The sequence below is a fragment of the Seriola dumerili genome, unplaced genomic scaffold, assembly GCF_002260705.1.
Source record: "Seriola dumerili isolate Sdu_G_001 unplaced genomic scaffold, Sdu_1.0 BDQW01000388.1, whole genome shotgun sequence".
In the NCBI taxonomy this organism is placed as follows: Eukaryota; Metazoa; Chordata; class Actinopteri; order Carangiformes; family Carangidae; genus Seriola; species Seriola dumerili.
The window spans coordinates 1,393,758-1,415,569 of record NW_019174643.1 but is presented as its reverse complement, the minus strand read 5'-3'; the positions used below and the strand labels follow the sequence as shown (position 1 = coordinate 1,415,569).

The window sequence follows — 21,812 nt, the reverse complement described above, 5'->3', positions numbered from 1 at the left end:
GTTTAGTCCTCCCTCTTTTCTGGATGGAAAAAAAAACAACTTTTATTCCCCAAAATTCACCAGCTGAAGCAACAGCTCCCTCTACATGTTACAGTACTGCAGGGCCGAGACACTCGAGCTACGTTCAGAGGCAACGGAGAAACAAACACTCTGATAAAACAGCTGCTGGTACGAAAACAATACTGACTAAATATGAGGTTGTGTCGACTGTTCACATTCATTTCAACGTTGCTCGTCTCCGTCGTCTCTAAAAGTCGCCCATGTGTCTCCAGCCATTGAGATTTGGTTCATTTGGATTGGTTGGTTTAAACAGCGACGTCCTCATTGGTTCAGCAGCAATAAAAGTCAATGACACCCCCCCCCATTTGGTTACATTCAACCACCACCATCATCATGTTTTAGGATTTGTCCACGTTTGTTGAAGACATCTGTTAATCTGTCCATCGGACATTCGTTCCTTGTCGTAGAAGCCGTTTACATCCATGTTTTTGTCCGTCACAGCGTCAAACATTCATCTGTCGCCGCAGCTCCCGCCAGGCTGAGGTCGTCCCATCAGGTTTTTAGTGGCCCGTCCTTGTTGGTTTTTCCCAGGCTGCAGCAGATATCTTGTTCACCTGTCTCTGCCAGCCAATCAGGACGTGTTGCAACATTCATACCTGTCTGTTGTCTGCTGCTCTTTTGTCTCTACTTAACGACGTCACGTCGCCCCCTCCCGCTTCAGTCCGTCTCTTTCTTCTTGTCGTCCAGGTCGAAGTCAAGCACCAGCAGTTTGGTTTCCTCTGTCCCGTTCCTGCTTCCGGCGGCGCACACCAGCCGAGTGTCGGACGCCCTGATTCGCCACACCACGCCGCCTGTTGAGAAATGAAGAAGTGTGATAAGTGGTAAAGCAAAAACCTCTGTGGCCAATGAATCCTTTGTCAACGCTTACTGTTAATGTTTTATTTTATCTGAGTTAACTGTGATGCTCATAACACTAAAATAATTTTTCATCTGTTTCTTTCATCATTATCTCCTGTTTGAAGTGACCCTGCTGCCATGCACGGTGTTCATGGGTGTGATGTTGGTGCGGCGTCCTCACCTGATCCCCGGCTCTGCAGCGCCACCACGTCCCTCACCCAGGCCCCAGTCCTCAGGTCCCACAGTTTGACCGTCCCATCGTCGGAGCTGGACAGGACCAGACCTCGGCAGAACTGCAGGCATGTCACTGCCGACTGGTGCTTGTTAGGACCTGAAACACACGTCATTTTTATGAAGTTTTTTTACTTTTTTAACCTTTTTTGCCATACTATACTATGAGACTTTAAAATTTTATTTCACTTTATATGTTTATATATGTTGATGATTTTAGTCTTTATTTATTTTAAAGTATGCTGTCAAACTGAATTTTTAATGCAATGACAATAAAGAATCTATCTTACTATACTGAGATGTTTTTTGCCTAGGTATACTATGAGGTTTTTATGATATTTAATGCCACTTTGACCGCTGCATGATAGAGCTTGTTAACATATTGTTGTACAGTATGGTACTCAAGCTGCACAATGACTGTTGCTGCTTTACCTGTGCAATATTGATACTTTATATGCATATTTTATTTTAATATATGCTGCCAAGAGGATTGCAGCCAAACTTAATGTCTTTGTTTTTAATGCAATGACAATAAAGAATCTATCTTACTATACTGTGGTGTTTTCATTACGTTTTATGCCGTACTAAACTAAGACATACTATACTATGACGTTTTTTGCCGTTTTTTAGCCATACTATACTATGATTTTTTTTTTCATTTTTTTAGACATACTATACTATGACTTTTTTAGCCATACTATACTATGACGTTTTTAGCCATACTATACTATGACTTTTTTTTCATTTTTTTAGACATGCTATACTATGACGTTTTTTAGCCATACTATACTATGACGTTTTTTTCGTGTGTTTTGCCATACTATACTATGATGTTTTTTTCATTTTTTTAGCCATACTATACTATGACGTTTTTTGCCGTATTTAGCCATACTATTTTTTTCATGTTTTTAGACATACTATACTATGACGTTTTTTTCATTTTTTTAGCCATAATATACTATGACTTTTTTTTCGTGTGTTTTGCCATACTATACTATGACTTTTTTTTCATGTTTTTAGACATACTATACTATGACTTTTTTTTCGTGTGTTTTGCCATACTATACTATGACTTTTTTAGCCATACTATACTATGACGTTTTTTTCATTTTTTTAGACATACTATACTATGACGTTTTTTGCCGTTTTTTTAGCCATACTATGACTTTGACGTTTTTTTCATTTTTTTAGACATGCTATACTATGACGTTTTTTAGCCATACTATACTATGACTTTTTTTTCGTGTGTTTTGCCATACTATACTATGACTTTTTTAGCCATACTATACTATGACGTTTTTTTCATTTTTTTAGACATACTATACTATGACTTTTTTTTCATGTGTTTAGACATACTATACTATGACGTTTTTTGCCGTTTTTAGCCATACTATACTATGACGTTTTTTTCATTTTTTTAGACATACTATACTATGACGTTTTTTTCGTGTGTTTTGCCATACTATACTATGACTTTTTTTGCCATATTTAGCCATACTATTTTTTTCATGTTTTTAGACATACTATACTATGACTTTTTTTTCGTGTGTTTTGCCATACTATACTATGACTTTTTTAGCCATACTATACTATGACGTTTTTTTCATTTTTTTAGACATACTATACTATGACTTTTTTTTCATGTGTTTAGACATACTATACTATGACGTTTTTTGCCGTTTTTAGCCATACTATACTATGACGTTTTTTTCATTTTTTTAGACATACTATACTATGACGTTTTTTTCATGTGTTTTGCCATACTATACTATGACTTTTTTTGCCATATTTAGCCATACTATTTTTTTCATGTTTTTAGACATACTATACTATGACTTTTTTTTCGTGTGTTTTGCCATACTATACTATGACTTTTTTAGCCATACTATACTATGACGTTTTTTTCATTTTTTTAGACATACTATACTATGACTTTTTTTGCCGTTTTTAGCCATACTATTTTTTTCATGTTTTTAGACATACTATACTATGACTTTTTTTTCGTGTGTTTTGCCATACTATACTATGACTTTTTTAGCCATACTATACTATGACGTTTTTTTCATTTTTTTAGACATACTATACTATGACGTTTTTTGCCGTTTTTTTAGCCATACTATGACTTTGACGTTTTTTTCATTTTTTTAGACATGCTATACTATGACGTTTTTTAGCCATACTATACTATGACTTTTTTTTCGTGTGTTTTGCCATACTATACTATGACTTTTTTTGCCATACTATACTATGACGTTTTTTTCATTTTTTTAGACATACTATACTATGACGTTTTTTGCCGTTTTTTGCCATACTATACTATGACGTTTTTTTCATTTTTTTAGACATACTATACTATGACGTTTTTTGCCGTTTTTTGCCATACTATACTATGACGTTTTTTTCATTTTTTTAGACATACTATACTATGACGTTTTTTGCCGTTTTTTTAGCCATACTATGACTTTGACGTTTTTTTCATTTTTTTAGACATGCTATACTATGACGTTTTTTAGCCATACTATACTATGACTTTTTTTTCGTGTGTTTTGCCATACTATACTATGACTTTTTTAGCCATACTATACTATGACGTTTTTTTCATTTTTTTAGACATACTATACTATGACTTTTTTTTCGTGTGTTTTGCCATACTATACTATGACTTTTTTTGCCATATTTAGCCATACTATTTTTTTCATGTTTTTAGACATACTATACTATGACTTTTTTTTCGTGTGTTTTGCCATACTATACTATGACTTTTTTAGCCATACTATACTATGACGTTTTTTTCATTTTTTTAGACATACTATACTATGACTTTTTTTTCATGTGTTTAGACATACTATACTATGACGTTTTTTGCCGTTTTTAGCCATACTATACTATGACGTTTTTTTCATTTTTTTAGACATACTATACTATGACGTTTTTTTCGTGTGTTTTGCCATACTATACTATGACTTTTTTTGCCATATTTAGCCATACTATTTTTTTCATGTTTTTAGACATACTATACTATGACTTTTTTTTCGTGTGTTTTGCCATACTATACTATGACTTTTTTAGCCATACTATACTATGACGTTTTTTTCATTTTTTTAGACATACTATACTATGACTTTTTTTGCCGTTTTTTGAATGTTTTTAGCCATACTATACTATGACGTTTTTTTCATTTTTTTAGACATACTATACTATGACGTTTTTTGCCGTTTTTAGCCATACTATACTATGACGTTTTTTTCATTTTTTTAGACATACTATACTATGACGTTTTTTGCCGTTTTTAGCCATACTATACTATGACGTTTTTTTCATTTTTTTAGACATACTATACTATGACGTTTTTTGCCGTTTTTAGCCATACTATACTATGACGTTTTTTTCATTTTTTTAGACATACTATACTATGACGTTTTTTGCCGTTTTTAGCCATACTATACTATGACGTTTTTTTCATTTTTTTAGACATACTATACTATGACGTTTTTTGCCGTTTTTAGCCATACTATACTATGACGTTTTTTTCATTTTTTTAGACATACTATACTATGACGTTTTTTGCCGTTTTTTGCCATACTATACTATGACGTTTTTTTCATTTTTTTAGACATACTATACTATGACGTTTTTTGCCGTTTTTTAGCCATACTATACTATGACGTTTTTTGCCGTTTTTTAGCCATACTATACTATGATGTTTTTTTCATGTTTTTAGCCATACTATACTATGACTTTTTTTTCGTGTGTTTTGCCATACTATACTATGACATTTTTTGCCGTTTTTAGCCATACGATTTTTTTCATGTTTTTAGACATACTATACTATGACGTTTTTTTCATTTTTTAGACATGCTATACTATGACGTTTTTTGCCGTTTTTTAGCCATACTATACTATGACTTTTTTTTCGTGTGTTTTGCCATACTATACTATGACGTTTTTTGCCGTTTTTTTCATGTTTTTAGTCATACTATACTATGCCGTTTTTTGCCGTTTTTTAGCCATACTATACTATGACGTTTTTAGACATACTATACTATGATGTTTTTTTTCATGCTTTTAGCCATACTATACTATGACTTTTTTTTCGTTTTTTAAGCCATACTATACTATGACGTTTTTAGCCATACTATACTATGACGTTTTTAGCCATACTATACTATGATGTTTTTTTAATGTTTTTAGCCATACTATACTATGACTTTTTTTTCGTGTGTTTTGCCATACTATACTATGACGTTTTTTGCCGTTTTTTAGCCATACTATACTATGACTTTTTTTTCGTTTTTTTAGCCATACCATACTATGATGTTTTTTTCATGTTTTTAGCCATACTATACTATGACTTTTTTTTCGTTTTTTTAGCCATACTATACTATGACTTTTTTTCGTGTGTTTTGCCATACTATACTATGACGTTTTTTGCCATACTATACTATGACTTTTTTTTCGTTTTTTAAGCCATACTATACTATGACGTTTTTAGCCATACTATACTATGACGTTTTTAGCCATACTATACTATGATGTTTTTTTAATGTTTTTAGCCATACTATACTATGACTTTTTTTTCGTGTGTTTTGCCATACTATACTATGACGTTTTTTTCGTTTTTTTAGACATACTATACTATGACATTTTTTGCCGTTTTTTTTGCCATACTATACTATGACTTTTTTTGCCATACTATACTATGACGTTTTTTCATTTTTCTAGACATGCTATACTATGACTTTTTTTGCCGTTTTTTTCATGTTTTTAGCCATACTATACTATGACGTTTTTTTCATTTTTTAGACATGCTATACTATGACGTTTTTTGCCGTTTTTTAGCCATACTATACTATGACTTTTTTTTCGTGTTTTTTGCCATACTATACTATGACGTTTTTAGCCATACTATACTATGACTTTTTTTTCGTGTGTTTCGCCATACTATACTATGACGTTTTTTTCCGTTTTTAGCCATACGATTTTTTTCATGTTTTTAGACATACTATACTATGACATTTTTTGCCGTTTTTTAGCCATACTATACTATGACTTTTTTTTCGTGTGTTTTGCCATACTATACTATGACGTTTTTTGCCGTTTTTAGCCATACGATTTTTTTCATGTTTTTAGACATACTATACTATGACATTTTTTGCCGTTTTTTAGCCATACTATACTATGACGTTTTTTTCATGTTTTTTTCCATACTATACTATGACTTTTTTAGCCATACTATACTATGATGTTTTTTTCATGTTTTTAGCCATACTATACTATGACTTTTTTTTCGTGTGTTTTGCCATACTATACTATGACTTTTTTAGACATACTATACTATGACTTTTTTTCATGTTTTTAGCCATACTATACTTTGCCGTTTTTTTGCCATACTATACTATGACGTTTTTTGCCAGACTATAGTATGACTTTTTTTTCATGTTTTTAGCCATAATATACTATGACGTTTTTTCTATGACGTTTTTAGACATACTATATTATGACGTTTTTTGCCGTTTTTTTGCCATACTATACTATGACTTTTTTAGACATACTATACTATGACTTTTTTTCATGTTTTTAGCCATACTATACTTTGCCGTTTTTTTGCCATACTATACTATGACTTTTTTAGACATACTATACTATGACGTTTTTTTAGCCATACTATACTATGACGTTTTTTGCCGTACTAGGCATAATGCATAAAACGTCATAAAATAAAAGTCAAAAAATGACTGTAAATGACCTCTGACTTTTCCTCTGGCGCCACCATGAGGTTCACATTTTTTGTTTTTTATTGAAATGTCACAACAACAGTTTGATCTCCATCACCATGTTCCCCTGAGGATGAACCCTCACAACTCTGTATCCTCTGAGTTTTCACGGTGCCATTACCAGGTAAAAACTGCTCAGCCTCACAGAATCTTGTCATATTTAATTTTATGGTTGTTCCTCTTTTTCTTCCTGCTCCTGTTTTCACTTTCTATGATGAATTACCTGTATTTCCTCCTGCCTTTGTTCCCTTGTCTACCCTCTCTGTCTCTATAAATATAGTTTTCATCCCTACTTGTCAAATCCTTTCCACTTACTGTCCCCTTTTTTCCTCCATCTCCTCGCTCCATTTGTTTCCTGTTTCCTTCATTCCTTCCTTCCTCACTTTCTACAGTTTGCCCTTGTTTCCTCCCCCTCTCTCTCACTCTCTCTCTCTCTCTCCCAGAGGGCTGCAGCTGCTTGAGTCCACACCAGCAGTGACTCTCACCTTCATCCTGCTCTCATTGTTTTCTCTGACAGATAAAAATCTCAGAGGGACGTCGTCGTCTCTCTCTCTCTCACCTTGCAGCGTGTGGAGACACTGTCCTGTCCGGACGTCCCACACTCGCACCGTGGAGTCGGCGTTCCCGGACACCAGGATGTTGTCTCGTAGCTCCATGCCGCTGGTCAGCGATTGGTGGCCGGTCAACGTGTGGACACACCCACCTGGGCGGGACACGAGCAGAGTCAGTTTAATTTGTTTTATTTCTAATCAACGGGTTAATTTGAACAGATTCAGGCTGATTTAAAGCCACAGTGTCGATTTTTAAACATCTTTTAAATGTTTCTGATAAAACAAGTTTGTGTTTTTGATTTCATTTAAACCTGGTGCAGTCAATTTGGCACAGTGGCTTTAATTAAAACAATGAAATCTCTAATTTCACCTAAAAGCTGTTGCTCAGATTTATTTTAACATATATAATTATTTCATTTTTATTCTCACTGTAATGTAATTCAGAATGAATATTTAACTGAGTTTAATTAATTAGAAATACACTCAGTTGTCAGTTTATTAGACACATATGATATAAATGTGGTGGATGAAACATTAGAAAAACGTCTCAGTTAAACACAATACAAAACAACGGGACAAACCACAGTCTGTCTGTACCTGTCTCTGCGTCCCACACTCTGATCGAAGTGTCCAATGAGCCGCTCACGACGAAGACGCCGTCAAACTGTGAAGAGAAAGAAGAAGGTTAAAATCTGTGTTTTATATAATTTACCGATTTAAAAAATGTATAAAGTGAGTTTGACAGGAGAAACGAGTTTAATCTGTAATGACGAATCTCCTGTTGAAATAAAATGTTTGGAGATTATTGATTATTGTAAACTAAATGAGTTGGCGTGTGTGTGTTCACCTGTAGCGAGTACACCCTGTTGGTGTGTCCCTGCAGTGTGTGCAGACACGCCTCCGTCTCGGGGTCCCACACCTTCACCATGTAGTCGTAGCCGCCCGACACGACGCGGCGGCCGTCGTACTGGACGCAGCGCACCGCCGCCACGTGGCCCGTCAGCACGTGCTCGCAGCGACCCGTTGACACGTCCCACACTCGCAGCGTCGTGTCCCGAGAGCCCGACACCACCCTGAGAAAGAGAGGGGGAGGGGTCAGTGTCAGCCAATCGCGTCGCTTCAATCTGTGTGTCTTTTTTAACAGGAGAGTGAATCAGGTGTGTGTGTGTGTGTGTGTGTGTTCATGTTGTGGTGACCCAGTTTCATAATATCTGGTGCTTTGTGTGTGTTTGTATTTGCCATGTAAATGTGTGTCTGTGTTTAGCATGTAAATGTCTGTGTGTGTGTCTATGTTCTGTGTAGACGTGTGTGTATGTCGAGTTTTCAAATATGTGTGTGTTTGTGTTTACTGTGTTAGTGTGTTTGTGTATTCTGTTTTTAGAGTGAATTTATAATGCATGGCTGTGCAATTAGTGTGTAGTTGAGTGTGTGTATTTACTGTATGTGTGTAAAGTGTGTGTTTGTAGATGTGTATTTGTAACATATTATATGCACTTTGTTCTGGTGTGTTTATAGTGTTAGTGTGAAGTGTGTGTGTATTTATAGGTGTATGTACAATGAATAAACTCCTGTAGGTTAAGGTTACGCCGGTTACCATGGAGACGGGAGTGGGCAGTGGGCATGTGCGTCATGAAAGTATACGGTATGAATGTATAAACTATGTGTCTGAGTCTTTCTGGTTGTCATGGAGATGAATGCGGCAGAATGGTAGGTGTTCCGGAAGTGTGTGTATTTTTGTGAGAAAGAGAGAGAGAGAGAGAATGTTACCGGTTGCCGTGGAGATGCATGCAGCGCACAGTGGACGTGTGTCCGTACAGCGTGTGGACGCACTCTCCGCTCTCGGCGTCCCACACGCGCAGCGTCCGGTCGGTGGAGCCGCTGATCACCGTGGCGACCGCCATCTGACTGCACCACACCCCGCCGGTGTGACCCGTCAACGTCCGCAGACACTGTGCGAGCGAGCGAGAAAGAGAGAGAGAGAGGAACAACGACAACACATATTTAGTCTGAGTTAAATAATGATGGTGTGGAGTTTGGGAGACGTTGGCAGTGACATCATCATCCTGTGAATCATCCAACTTTATTTAAAAGCAGCAGTTTTACAACAATCTGATGAAGAAGCTGTTAAAGTCACTGAAGCAGGACGAACCACTGGAAATCATTTAAACTGAGTCTAAATGAGTCGGTGCAGCTTTAACTGCAGGGTGATGGTGGATGTTCAACAGTGTGACGGCAGCACAAGTAGAGAGTAAAGTCTACTACATGTCCTGTAGTATGAGGTCATGGCGTTCATGTCTACTACATGCATGACGTGACTTAAGCTAAAAATTAGCTGTTGTAATTTAGACTTTTAATACTTACTAAAATATTGTAAATCTGGTGTTTATAGTTATGTCTGAATGACGTGGCAGCTGATGGAGATGCAGTTTGCTAACATTAGCCACCATGAGCTACTAGTCATACCATGTTTTAAATTTAATATAAGTGAATAACTTCTACCTAACACCCTTGAATAATAGTTTAATTCTAATTATACTTCATTTTAATTCAATTAAGTTTAAATTAAAACAGATTTAATAAGAATAAAACGAACAAATTCATTACTGCTCCGTCGTGTATTTCACTTGTTTATGTGTCTGATTCCATATTCATGAATTTTACATGAAAATATCAATTTGTACTGAACATAATTAAACTAATTAGATTAACAAGTCATAATGTAAGAAAGAGTAATGCTGCTGATTGAACTAATCCACTGTTAATTAAATCTGAATTAAGTTCAAACGTCATAAACATCCACGTGGTTCTCAGAAATCCACCGTCGTCTTCTGGGAAAGACTGTTCCACGTGTGTGTGTGTCTGTAGGCGTGTGTGTGTGTGTCTGTAGGCGTGTGTGTGTGTGTGTGTAAAAGTAGAAAAGTATGTGTGTGTCAATATTTGTTCCACTTTCACAGCTGCCCTTGAAGGACACACACAGAACGAGAGAATGCAGTTTCACCTTGAAGGTGTTGTGGTGGGGGGTTGCCGCGGCAACGGAGGAAAAACTTTGCCTTGGCAACTGTTGTCCTGGAAGACACTGCAGCAGCTACCGCCATTAATTAACTCTCACTGCTACTGCGTGACTGTGTGTGTGTGTGTGTGTGTGTGTGTAGTAGCTGTATGTAGTGCTGCCTTGAATTAACACAGGGACAGAGACGAGGAGGAAACACACACCTTGTCATCCCTGCAGGCTATAGATGAGGGTGTGTGTGTTTTTCTTTCTGCAGGGAGCAAGAAGACTCTCCCTGAGCGCACACACACACACACACACTCACTCACTCTTACGGGCAGGTCTAGACGGAGGAGCGAGCAGGTGTGTCCGGTTAAAGAATGTTTTACCGAAACCAGAGGCAGGGACGCTGAATCAGTTTTGTTTTTTTTTTCCATCTTTGTGCAACGTTGCTGTCGGGTCGACGCTGGCAGCGTGATACTGAACAGGTTCCTTTGATGACAGATGTAATAGGTTACATCCTGTAGGCACACATATCTACATACTGATCACTCATTAAGTGGGAGGAGCTATTTATTTATGGCGCCGCTGGTTCCGGAAAGAGAAGTCCCATTAATATTTCCCGTAGACAATGTCACACGATTCAGAATCAGAGCACGAATCTTCACAAAAGGTGAATAAATAACTTTTGTACGTGAAGTGAACTACGACTCCCCAGGTGCCTTCCTGTAACAAACATCCAATCACAGAGCTCAGAATTACGTCACATGAGCCGCTAACGTCAAGCTGAAAACAAAACCTGCAGCTTAAATCGTTTCCCTTTTAAATTCTGATTCTGTTTTGACAGAATTCAGAAGCTATGACGACGTGTTTTTAAGTTCCTACCGCTGTCGATCACGTCAACAGTTCCCAAGGCTCATGGGTAATGTAGTGTGATTGTACTGTACTGATTCCTAAATAACCCGTATGAACCGTACGATCGATGCATTAAAGATATTGTTTAAAGAACGGGGAAAAAAACGTCCAGTCGTCCTTTGACGGAGGGTTCGGCTGCAGACACGAGTGTTTTAAACAGACATTCGTCCAGGTGTCATGTGACAAGAGAGAGCAATCGCATCTGATCTCTCAGCAGCGTGAAACAACGGGCACCATGATCTCCGTGACAGAAGAACACGCGTGCTCGCCGTGTCCGTAGCTCGTCATCGAGCAGAGAAACAGAAGAAGAAACTCTCCTCCGCCTCAGTAATATGCAAATTTATGCAGCAAAGTCTGATCAGAAAAACGACTTCACATGGAGAAGCTGTGGCGCAAGTATGAAGTTTCCACTGTGTCTTGTTCTTGAGTTGACGTGTTCACAAGCGTGACGACAACATGTCACACACACACACACACGTAACACTCACACACACACAAACCACGATGACGGGACGTAATAATTAAAAGACAAACCCAGAAAACACAAAAGTGTTCAGACATTTTTTTTTACCACATCGCCTCCAGAATTCAGCCGTCTCAAAATATCATATTACTGTGTGTGTATGTGTGTGTGTGTGTGTCTGTGCGTGTGTGTGTGTGTGTGTGTGCTGGGCGTGCGACTACTGCAACACATATAAGTAAAGAGAGAGAGTCTTTACACACTGAGAACTGTCTCTTCACCTTCTACACACAGGTTGTGGATTCAAACAGAGCTGCTCCAGGCTCTGTGTGTGTGTGTGTGTGTGTGTGTGTTTAAATCGACACACCCTGACTAACACAACTGGTTCGCCTGCCTCCATTTCTATTCTGCCCTCTTCTATTCTCTATTCAGACATTTAAGCCTGGTAGTTTCCTGTTAGATCACGCTGACCTACTTCATCTTCTATTGTATGATAATATTCTAATTAAGGTCAGATATGAAGCTGAGCGACTTTGAAGTGCAACACACACACACACACACACACACAGGCCATGACACACAGCACGCCATCATGTGATGCGAGGTCCACTCTTTTCTCTTTAAGATGCCGGACAGTGAAAATTACGTGTCGTAGAAAATGTGCGAGCAACAAAAACATCCAGATTACTTTCATAAACGACACATTTGTGAAGCTGGAAGCAGCAAATATTTTTTCATTTTGGCTTAAAAATGACTGAAATTATTGATCGATTGTCAAAAAGATTTCCCCCTAAGATCCTCACGACCTCAGAGACACGAGCAAACAACCTGCTTTTTACTTCACACTGGCGGCTGCTCACAGCTGAAGCAGCAGAAAATCATAATTTACATAATCAATATGTCTGTCTGTCTGCTGCGCACACACACACACACACACACACACACACACACACACACAGATATAATGTCGTACCTTGCCAGTGATGGCTGACCAGACTTTGAGTGTGTTGTCGTCGGAGCCGCTGACGATCAGGTCACCGCTGAACTGCAGGCAGGTGATCACGTGATCGTCGTGACCTTTCAACACCTACAGACGAGACGGTTTAATGACATTAAGTCAACGTTTACATATCAAACACACGCTGCTCAGTCTGTGTGTGTGTGTGTGTGTGTACCATGGGCTCCCGTGTGTCCCCGTTCCTCCAGTTGTTCTCGATGCGGTGTTGTCGAATGTAGGCCGATTTCCACGGACTGACCGCCACGCTCGGCCTCGCACACTTCCTGCGATGGTGAGACGCACACTCTGAGATACCTGGAGACAGAACGACAGACAGAGCTGCGTTCATCAATCAACAGAGAATGAATTGGCAACAATTTGGATAAAACACTGAACCAGGTTATAAACATTTAATAAAGGGTTTATAACACACGACAACGCAGCTGTAAACAGATATTAAAGTGTATTTATCAACGATTCAGAGACATTTTATCATATTATCATTCAGTACCTGTTGATACAGCAGCCTGCACTTATGGACGTTAGTTATAGTTGTTAACAAATCTGCTTACAACTACATTATAGTTTGTTTTAAACTAATTATTACATGTTTATAAGCTGCTGATCGAGGACTTAAATCAAACTGTTGCTAATAATCAATCGTTTGATCCATAAGAAGATTTATTTGTGGTTTTAAGAACCGAAAACCATCTCAGTGTAGTTTCACATCTCCTCTCTCAGGCTTCTCTCTGGAGTAACAACAGGTCAGTGAGCCAATCAGAAGAGAGGAGGCTCTGAGCCTCTCTGCTGACACTTTCACAGTATTAATATAGAAGCTAGAGCTGATCTATAATCACACTACACATGGACAGAGACCTTTACACTGGAGGAGCTGTAAATGAGAATTCACTTCCATTTAAGCCACAACTTTTAGCTTAAAGTTGGTGTTAGATAAAAGCAGTGGGTGTGTCCGAAGCTGATACGACTGAACCACCCAGGTTTACTGTTATCAACATGATGTAAAGCCACCACACCCGACTTCTACTGCTGCGCCTGTGGTGTGGTGGAACACCGTCCACTGTGACTCCACTGACGCCACTTTAAGCTAACGTCAGAGCTAGCTGCATTAGAAAGTAACCGACGCGGCGCTGGTGCAGGTTGGCGGCATTTACATTCTCACAGAGTCCGAGCTGATGCCGGCGCCGTTCCCACCGGGAGAACAGGAGTGTAGTGCAAATATAAATTAGCCTTATTTATGAAGCTGGTAAAGTGCCGTTAACGCTGGCTTCATTAGTATGGCTGTGGTGTGGCGCTAACGTGAGGTAGCCTCATTGGTATGACTGCTGAGTGCTGGCAGTGAATCTCGGCTGATTGGCAGAAAGCCCAGAGAGAAACACACACACACACACACACACACACACACACACACACACACACAGCCTCTGCATTGCGCTGAATGAAGGAGGAGTGTCTGGCTGTGTGTAGCTGTATTTGCATGTTACACTCAGGTTAGAAAGCACTATACATCCAGTGAGCTCCTGTCTCTATTTGTATCCTGGTTTCCATATTTCCACCTGTAAAAACAGCGGCAGACACACCTGCTCAGGTAGCACACGTTCACCTCTTACAGCTGCAACACAAAATACAACCGTTCCTACCTCACGTTCAAGGTTTCAGGAGAAGTTTCATCAACATGTGGCGAAGCTAAACACCAACAGAGAAGAAAACGCAGTTCACAGCTCTGCCACAGTTCAAAGAGAAGTCTGGATATAAACCAAATATTTTATGAGAAATTCCACATAAAGACCAAAACCAACAATAAATTGATCCACTACCAAGTCTGATATATCTCCTTCCTCTGAACCACAGAGCTCCACTGTCTCCCAACACCATGAAAACACATCAGTGAGTCTCTCTGTTGCACCGGGTGACACGATCCTTCGTTATCATCAACACACACACTGTAGTTTATCCAAACTCAAAATCCCACCTGCACCGTCCTGCTGCAACAAACACTCACTGGAGCGCCAAATGTGGATTAATCCGCTGCTGAAAATAGTCCCCAAACCATTTCTTAAACTTTATTTCCTCCTTTTTGTTGCTTTAGAACAAGCAAGAGTTCATGAATTAATCATCTTGAGTCTCAATTCCCCCGGCAGAGCCCCACCCATCCAAGGAAATGTTTGGCTTGCCACTAACCAAACTCATTATTTAATAGATTCAAATTTCTTTTTTCCCTTTAAAAATTTCCCCAGATGCTGCACACACTGTTAACCTTCAACAGATACACCAGATCCCTTCATCACTTTATAATTTAACATCATTATTCAAACTAAAGAGAGTAAACAACTTCTCCCTCAAGTCACTAAATCCTCCAGAAACAATATCAAGGACGTGACCTTGGCGCTGAAGAACAGGAGGGAAGTAGCACCGCACAGTTAAGGGCCATTATTTTGGCGTCTAATAATTTTAACCATAATAAAAAATCAAAAAAATCAAAGCTGAAACGAAAATAAAAAAAGACAGAAAGAGCAGAAAACAAGAATCCCCAGCAGCAAAAGACACACAAGTGCAAGCAGCACAGGCTGGAGTGTTTGCTGAGTGTTTGCTGAGTGTTTACCTTCCTCACGGCACTTCTCCCTCCACAGCAGGTTGTCTTCAGCCAGGATCCTCCAGTACCTGCAGGTCTGAGCGGCCTGCAGCAGGTCTCTGGGAGCCAGGAAGGTCAGCACGTACAGAGCCAGCTGCAAACACACACACACACACACACACACACACACACACACACACACACACAGTCCACGTGTTGTTTATGATGTCACCCTGGATCTGTAAATGCGTCCGTCATAGACCACGCACTGTTGTTTTGTGGGCGAGTGTTCGTACCTCTTTGGGCAGCAGGGAGATGAAGTCTCTCTGGAACTGGGGCTCGATGACCTGCATCATGTGCTTCACCTGATTGGTCTCACACCTGTCAATCAACTCGTCCAGAGCCAATAGCCTCTCAGGACCGCTCCACGTCTGTCGGGGGGGGGGGGATAAAAAAAGCAATGGTGAACAGGGATACAGAGGAAAAGATCTGTGTGTCTACGTACAGGATATTTAGTTTATATAGTTAGATTTCAATTTTATTTACTTTTAAGCTTTTCTTTTCCGTTTACTTTTCTGTTTCTTTCTGTCTAACTGTAGTTGTTACTGTTTTTGTTTGCTGTCAAGTGTTTCTTTTTTCCCTTTACTATTAAGTGTTTATTTATGCGTTTACTTTTGTTCCTTTTCTCATTTACATCTCAGCATTTCTTTTTTCCGTTTACTTTTCCATGTTTCTTTTTCCATTTACTTTTTAAGTTTCTTTTTCTGTCTAATTGCAGGTGTTACTGTTTTTGTTTGATTTCAAATGTTTCTTTTCACATTTACTTTTAAGCGTTTCTTTTTCCGTTTACTTTTCAGTGTCCTTCTGCGTATATGTGTTTGTGTGCAATTTGTGTTTGGCAGCATGTAGTGCTATTCATGTGTGTGTTCATGTGTTTCAAAGTGTTTCCGCCTCTCTGAAACCGTTTTAACTTTCTCCCCGAGCCAGAAACGAGAGACTCATGTTTTTCATTTGAAAGTGTGTGCATGTGTGTGTGTGTCTGTATTTGTATGTTTTTTTTATTAGTTACATAAGAACTGCCTGCAGGCACTATTCTTCTGCCGCTCTGTGTTTATGTGCAGCGAGCGGAAGATACTCACACACATTACACCAAAATGCAGAACATGAAGAGATGCGGGTGCATTTTATAGCGCTGCAGGACAGGACAGCCTGTGTATTAACTGTTGTCTTGGCAAGGCGTGTTAACTGGGAGTAGATGATTTGGGCTCACTAAATGCAACCAGTGTCTCTTATTACAAATATGTAATTTGGGACAATTAACAGCTAATTGACAGGTAATATACATATTATATAATAGATCATTTGATATATCAGCATATTGGCTCCATGTAATGAATGTTCTAGTCCTGAATGTGAAACAGAACCTGTATCTCTACAAATATTTCACTACTGCTGTTAGTAAGCTAGTTAGCCAGGAATGCTAACATTTGCAGCTAACATTAGAGCAGATACAAACTGTGTGTGTGTGTGTGCTGACCTGGAACATGTGAAGCCAGTCCTGCAGGCCAGAAGGGGGCGGACCCGAGGTGACCCGCCGCCTCTGAGCCGAATGCCCATTGGCCAGCCGCAGGTCACCGAATGTGGTGGGCGTGGCCGGAACCAGACTGGAAGGACTGGAGAGAAAACGACAGATGTTAGCATTAGCGCCAGTTAGCGTATCCACCCTGCGAAGTGACTGTTTTTAACAGTTAATCTGTTTGTGTGCTCTGTGAGTGAAGTGTGCGTGTCACCTGAGGTACCCGTTGCCTTTGCAGTGCTTCTTCCCTGAGGGGAACGGCCGGCCGTCTGGACCATGATCCAACTTCCTCTTCATCTGACGGGCGAGAGACAAAGACGGAGAGAGGAACGGTGAGAGAGTCCAACATGCATTCAGTCATGCAAGGAGCTTCACGCATCACGCGTGTGCATGAATTTATTTGCGCAACTTGTAGTTAATCCACGAGAGTCACCTTTGTGTTTGTGTCACTGCTTGTTCACTCGTTGTTGTCAGATTTCTTATGTGAAATAAATGAGATGTTTACACAGTGTGTTCCTCTAGCTTCAGTAACTCAGTCCAATCTGTCACTCAGGATTTCTTTCATTATACTTTCATTAAAAATGAAATGTTTTCATGGTGTTTATTTTCCTTATTCTTTTCTATTCCAATCAGCTCCACTGCAGCTGCTGCCATATAAAATCTAAACCTTAGTTAAGTTCAGTTTAACTTTCACTTTGTGAGCAGTTTGAAAACTTCATCATAACATGGTTTCGTCCATCTCTCCTCTCTTCTGAAGTCAACTTCCTGGTGTGAATCTCTACAAGCTGTTACAGCGCTCACTCCTCTGTCCAGCTGAGATGTTTAGCCGTCGAATGTATGGGGCTTATGGGAAATTGAGTTTGTTAAAGGCTAAACAACATAAATATTGAATAAAGAATGAAATTAGATTGTTGTTTTAAACATATGAAGCGAGCTCCTCGTTTGTTCCCAGCCGCGACTTTTAGTTACAAAAGTCAACAGGACTTTGAATGGGACTTTTTTACTTCCTGCGCCTGGAAGTGCCGGTTTCACTCCAGCTTCTCGATATTATCTGAACATGAGACACATCAAATTGTGTTAATGTGGCCTGTGGAGGAAAAGCAAGAGGAGTTCCTGTGATCCTGCAACATGCTTGTGGCTTTCTGAAACATTCCTGTGGTCAAAAAGGGAAGCAGGAAAAAAAAGCAGTTGTTGCAGAGTCCACATTAATGGAGAGACGCAGATAAACTGCAGCCTAGTGTGTAACTACAGAGACACTGAAAACACCTACGCTGTTAAAACACACAAACACAACGACCCAGAGGTCTGAATCAGCCTTCTATCTCTCCCCTCTGCGAGTCTCTCGCAGTGAATGAACGCAGGAATGCAGAAAATCGGAGGAATGTCGCCGGTGCAGCACTGGTCTAAAATAGAGCAGCACACGCTAACGGGCTGCACACACACACACACACACACACACACACACACACACACTGGAGGCTGGAGATGTAGAGGACAGCATGTGTGTGTCGTCCTTCCTCTTGGCATCTCTGTGTGAACCACAGTGTTATCGGACCGATGCACAATCCCTGTCACTTTACAAAATCAAGCACCAGCAGACGCTCCCTGTTATATTTCCTCTGTGGGATCAAACCTCTGCCGCCATCACAGCACACAACTGTGATTTCAGCTGCCAACTCCGACCTAAACTCATAATCTGCTTTTCATTTTCAGACTTTTTTTTTTCAATGTCACTGGCTTTTAATAACAGATGTCGCGTCTGTGTGGATTTCATTAAGCCAAGAGGAAAAACTTCACTTGGGGGTGAAGAACAAAAAAAAATGTGTTTACTGTTAAAACCAGAAGTGTTCAGCTGTGGTACGTGTCAGAGACAACATCTGTAGTTGAGTAAAATCACATTATTTCTATATCAAGCTGTATTCATAAGCCTGTGGATTAGATGCAATAGGGAATATACAGCTACCTTATTGTACCTTTTGTACATTTTAGAGCTACAGTGTCTCTATAATATCACTGTAGTGAATCATGGTGTGTTTCTGATGATCAGTGGTGCACATGCTGTGACCTCAGCTGATTAATGTCCCTGTTACATCTGTATTTTTACAATGTAGAGAAGCAAAAACCACATTTCTTTAATCCTGTTGTTTGTAGACGACTTCATATTTGACCCAAAAATACAGTCAACAGCAGCTTTACTGTGTAGAAACCTTCCTCTGAGGTTTAATTCTCATGGTTTGAAGCTACAGACATGAAGGAGCAGGTTTTGTCTGATCAGTCTTTCTCATAGAGTTTTGCTGTAAAACACATTTGACCCCAAGAATGCAGTTCACAGTAGCTGTGTGTGGTAATCCTCTTTTATTTGTGTTTGCACGTCAGTTTCTATGGTTTTCATCTTGTGGATTGAAGCTGTGAAAGTATCTGGTACCGAGGTTTTGTCTGATTTCAAGTCTTTTTTTATTGATTTCTGCTGTTTAATGCAACATGTTTTACCCAAAAAGCAGTAGACAGCTCTCTGCTGTGTAGTAATCCTATTTTAAGGAAGCAAAAATGTCAATTTCTAAGGTTCAAATGCAGGAATTTCAAGCTATAAAGAAGAACAAGCATTTATAATTGAGTTTTGTCTGATGTTAAGTCTTTCTCATAGATTTCTGCTCTTTAATAAGCCACATTTGACCCCAAAAATGCAGTTGCCAGCAGCTGTAGTGTGTGGTAACCCTCTTTGATCTGTGTTTTCACATTGCAGAGAAGCAAAAAATGTCAGTTTCAAAGGTTTTCATCTTGAGGAAAGCACGTTGCTGTGGAATATTCCCATTTTAAGTTCGCAAAAATGTAAATTTCTGAGGTTTTAATGCAGGAAATTGAAGCTATAAAGAAGAAGAATTAATCCTCAAGTTTTATCTGATTTTAAGTCTTTTTCACTGATAACAAATGTCTTGCTCACTGGCTTTATGTTTAACTGCTGAGGCTCAAAGTACAGACACCTTCACAGAGACAGCTGTGAGTGATCAATAACCAATAATCAAATCAGAGAGAGACAGATAGGAGATGTAAAGAGTGAGAGAGAGAGGACATGAGATGAGTAGTCTCTCTCTCCCGGTTCCGCAGTGGTGATCACACACACACGCACACGCACACCGACACATGCACACGCTACCGAGGCATTCCGCTGTCAGAGAGAAACGCCTTGTCATCCCGGCGTTCAGCCTGACAACCTTGAAATCCCGCACGACTGTCCTCACTCTAATGAAAAGGACAGATATTAAACCACGGCTGCTGACGTCAGCCGATCGATCAACTCCCTCTCTATAATCAATACTCACTTTATAGAAGATGAGCTTCAAGGTGCCGTAGAAACCCATGGCTGCCCCCCGGTAGGTGAAACCCGAGAGACGTGAGAATAAAACAACTACAGATCAAACGAAGAGCGATTAAATCCACAGATCCATCAAAGCAATATCCGTGACGTCAGCAATCCATCCGGTCAATCGGTGAATCGATGAGAAGTATTAATCGATCAGCTACGGTGAATTCAGTCCGCGTTGAGCGCGTGCTTCTGCTTCACTGAAGAGCTCTGACTGACTCTCTCTCTCTCTCTGCTCTGACTCTATGTCGCTCGACCTCCAGCAGGAACACGCAGGGACATGCCTCTCTCTGCCTCGTGAGAGAGGGAGAGAGGAATGCAGAGGGGGAGAGAGAGAGAGGGAGGGAGGCAGGGGTGGAGCCGCGTGGAGAGGTGTGTGTGTGTGTGTGTGTGTGTGTGTACAGACAGCAGCAGATTCTGATTAAAGTTAAGTGGAAAATGTATCTAATTTTGTGACGTGTGCAGTTCTAGAAGGGACAGACGTCGTTCATTGGTCAGTGGCTGCCTACAACTGGATACATTGTACAGTGACATTCAGCTGCAGGAGCAGTTCCTCCACCTGCCTCCACATCAAGGGACCAAGGGTCGAAATGAAGTTCCAGGGAGATCCTGTGGTTTCCCCCCAGAAAACGTCTCTTGTGTGAAGACAGTATTTTCTAAAAGTTGGGGCTTGCACAACTCAGCGTCACTGATTGGTCAAGTAGGCTAGTGATTTCACAGCACTGTCATACAGCCAACAAACGTGGTGTTTTTACTGTAGTCTGTGGCTGACGATCATGATGGAGCAGCCTGAGAGATTTAATGACCAACAACCTGAAGCCCAAGATCCGTTACCCAGGACGACGGGACGACATCGTACATGCGCACAAACCACGTGAAAGGCGGCCATCACTCTCTGGATACGTCAGAGGACTAACTTCACTTTATCTTCCAGGAGCTTTAGTTTTAAAACCTTCGTTCTGATTTTACCAAATTGTTTCCATTTTTTCTGTCACGTCATTACCCAGAAACCCTCAGAGGAGGAAGAACTGTTTCTGTTATCAGCACATCTAACTGTTATTTTCTCTCACAAGTCACACAGTCAAGGTTTTATTATGTTTCAGAAAGAACTAATTAGGTACAACATGTGTACTCGTCTTTATGCTAAGCTAAGCTCAACTAATTGTTTCCTGGCTGCGGCTCTGTACTTCCTGTTAGCTTCACCAACACAATAAAACACAGTGTGTTTATATTTACAGTAAAGTGCTGAACAAGGTGTCAGCAGCACTAAACTGTCTCTTTTTACATTCCACCTTTTCCCCCATTACCGGCTCCCTGCTGATCTTCAGTTATCACACACACACACACACACACACACACACACACACACACACACACACACACACACACACACACACACACAGCTGCTGCACTGAATCATCTCCTCCCATCAAACTCCATCCCAGCTGCTGCACACATCACCACAGCAGCC

At 39.9% G+C, this 21,812-nt stretch overlaps 1 protein-coding gene across 1 annotated transcript; it reads right to left on the bottom strand.

The window, feature by feature from the left end:
* Positions 1 to 379: 379 nt before the first annotated feature.
* Positions 380 to 20,524, bottom strand: LOC111233313 (F-box/WD repeat-containing protein 7-like). Its single transcript, XM_022761094.1, has 13 exons — positions 20,301 to 20,524; positions 17,195 to 17,277; positions 16,942 to 17,077; positions 15,701 to 15,835; positions 15,435 to 15,558; positions 12,993 to 13,129; positions 12,791 to 12,904; positions 9,221 to 9,402; positions 8,301 to 8,526; positions 8,051 to 8,117; positions 7,462 to 7,605; positions 1,079 to 1,228; positions 380 to 851 (listed from the first exon to the last, which is right to left on the bottom strand). Exons 1-13 carry the CDS (start codon positions 20,337 to 20,339, stop codon positions 718 to 720), a joined length of 1,671 nt encoding a protein of 556 aa, XP_022616815.1. The 5' UTR covers positions 20,340 to 20,524; the 3' UTR covers positions 380 to 717.
* Between the last annotated feature and the right edge of the window lie 1,288 nt (positions 20,525 to 21,812).

What these genes read in the sequence shown, in the direction of transcription:
- LOC111233313 (XM_022761094.1), bottom strand. Translation starts at nt 20,339, where the DNA reads ATGGGTTTCTACGGCACCTTGAAGCTCATCTTCTATAAA. An exon ending in TGAAGCTCATCTTCTATAAA is followed by an intron (nt 17,278 to 20,300) that starts GTGAGTATTGAT and finishes CTCGCCCGTCAG; the next exon opens with ATGAAGAGGAAGTTGGATCA. An exon ending in AGTGTGGGACGCAGAGACAG is followed by an intron (nt 7,606 to 8,050) that starts GTACAGACAGAC and finishes TGTCCCGCCCAG; the next exon opens with GTGGGTGTGTCCACACGTTG.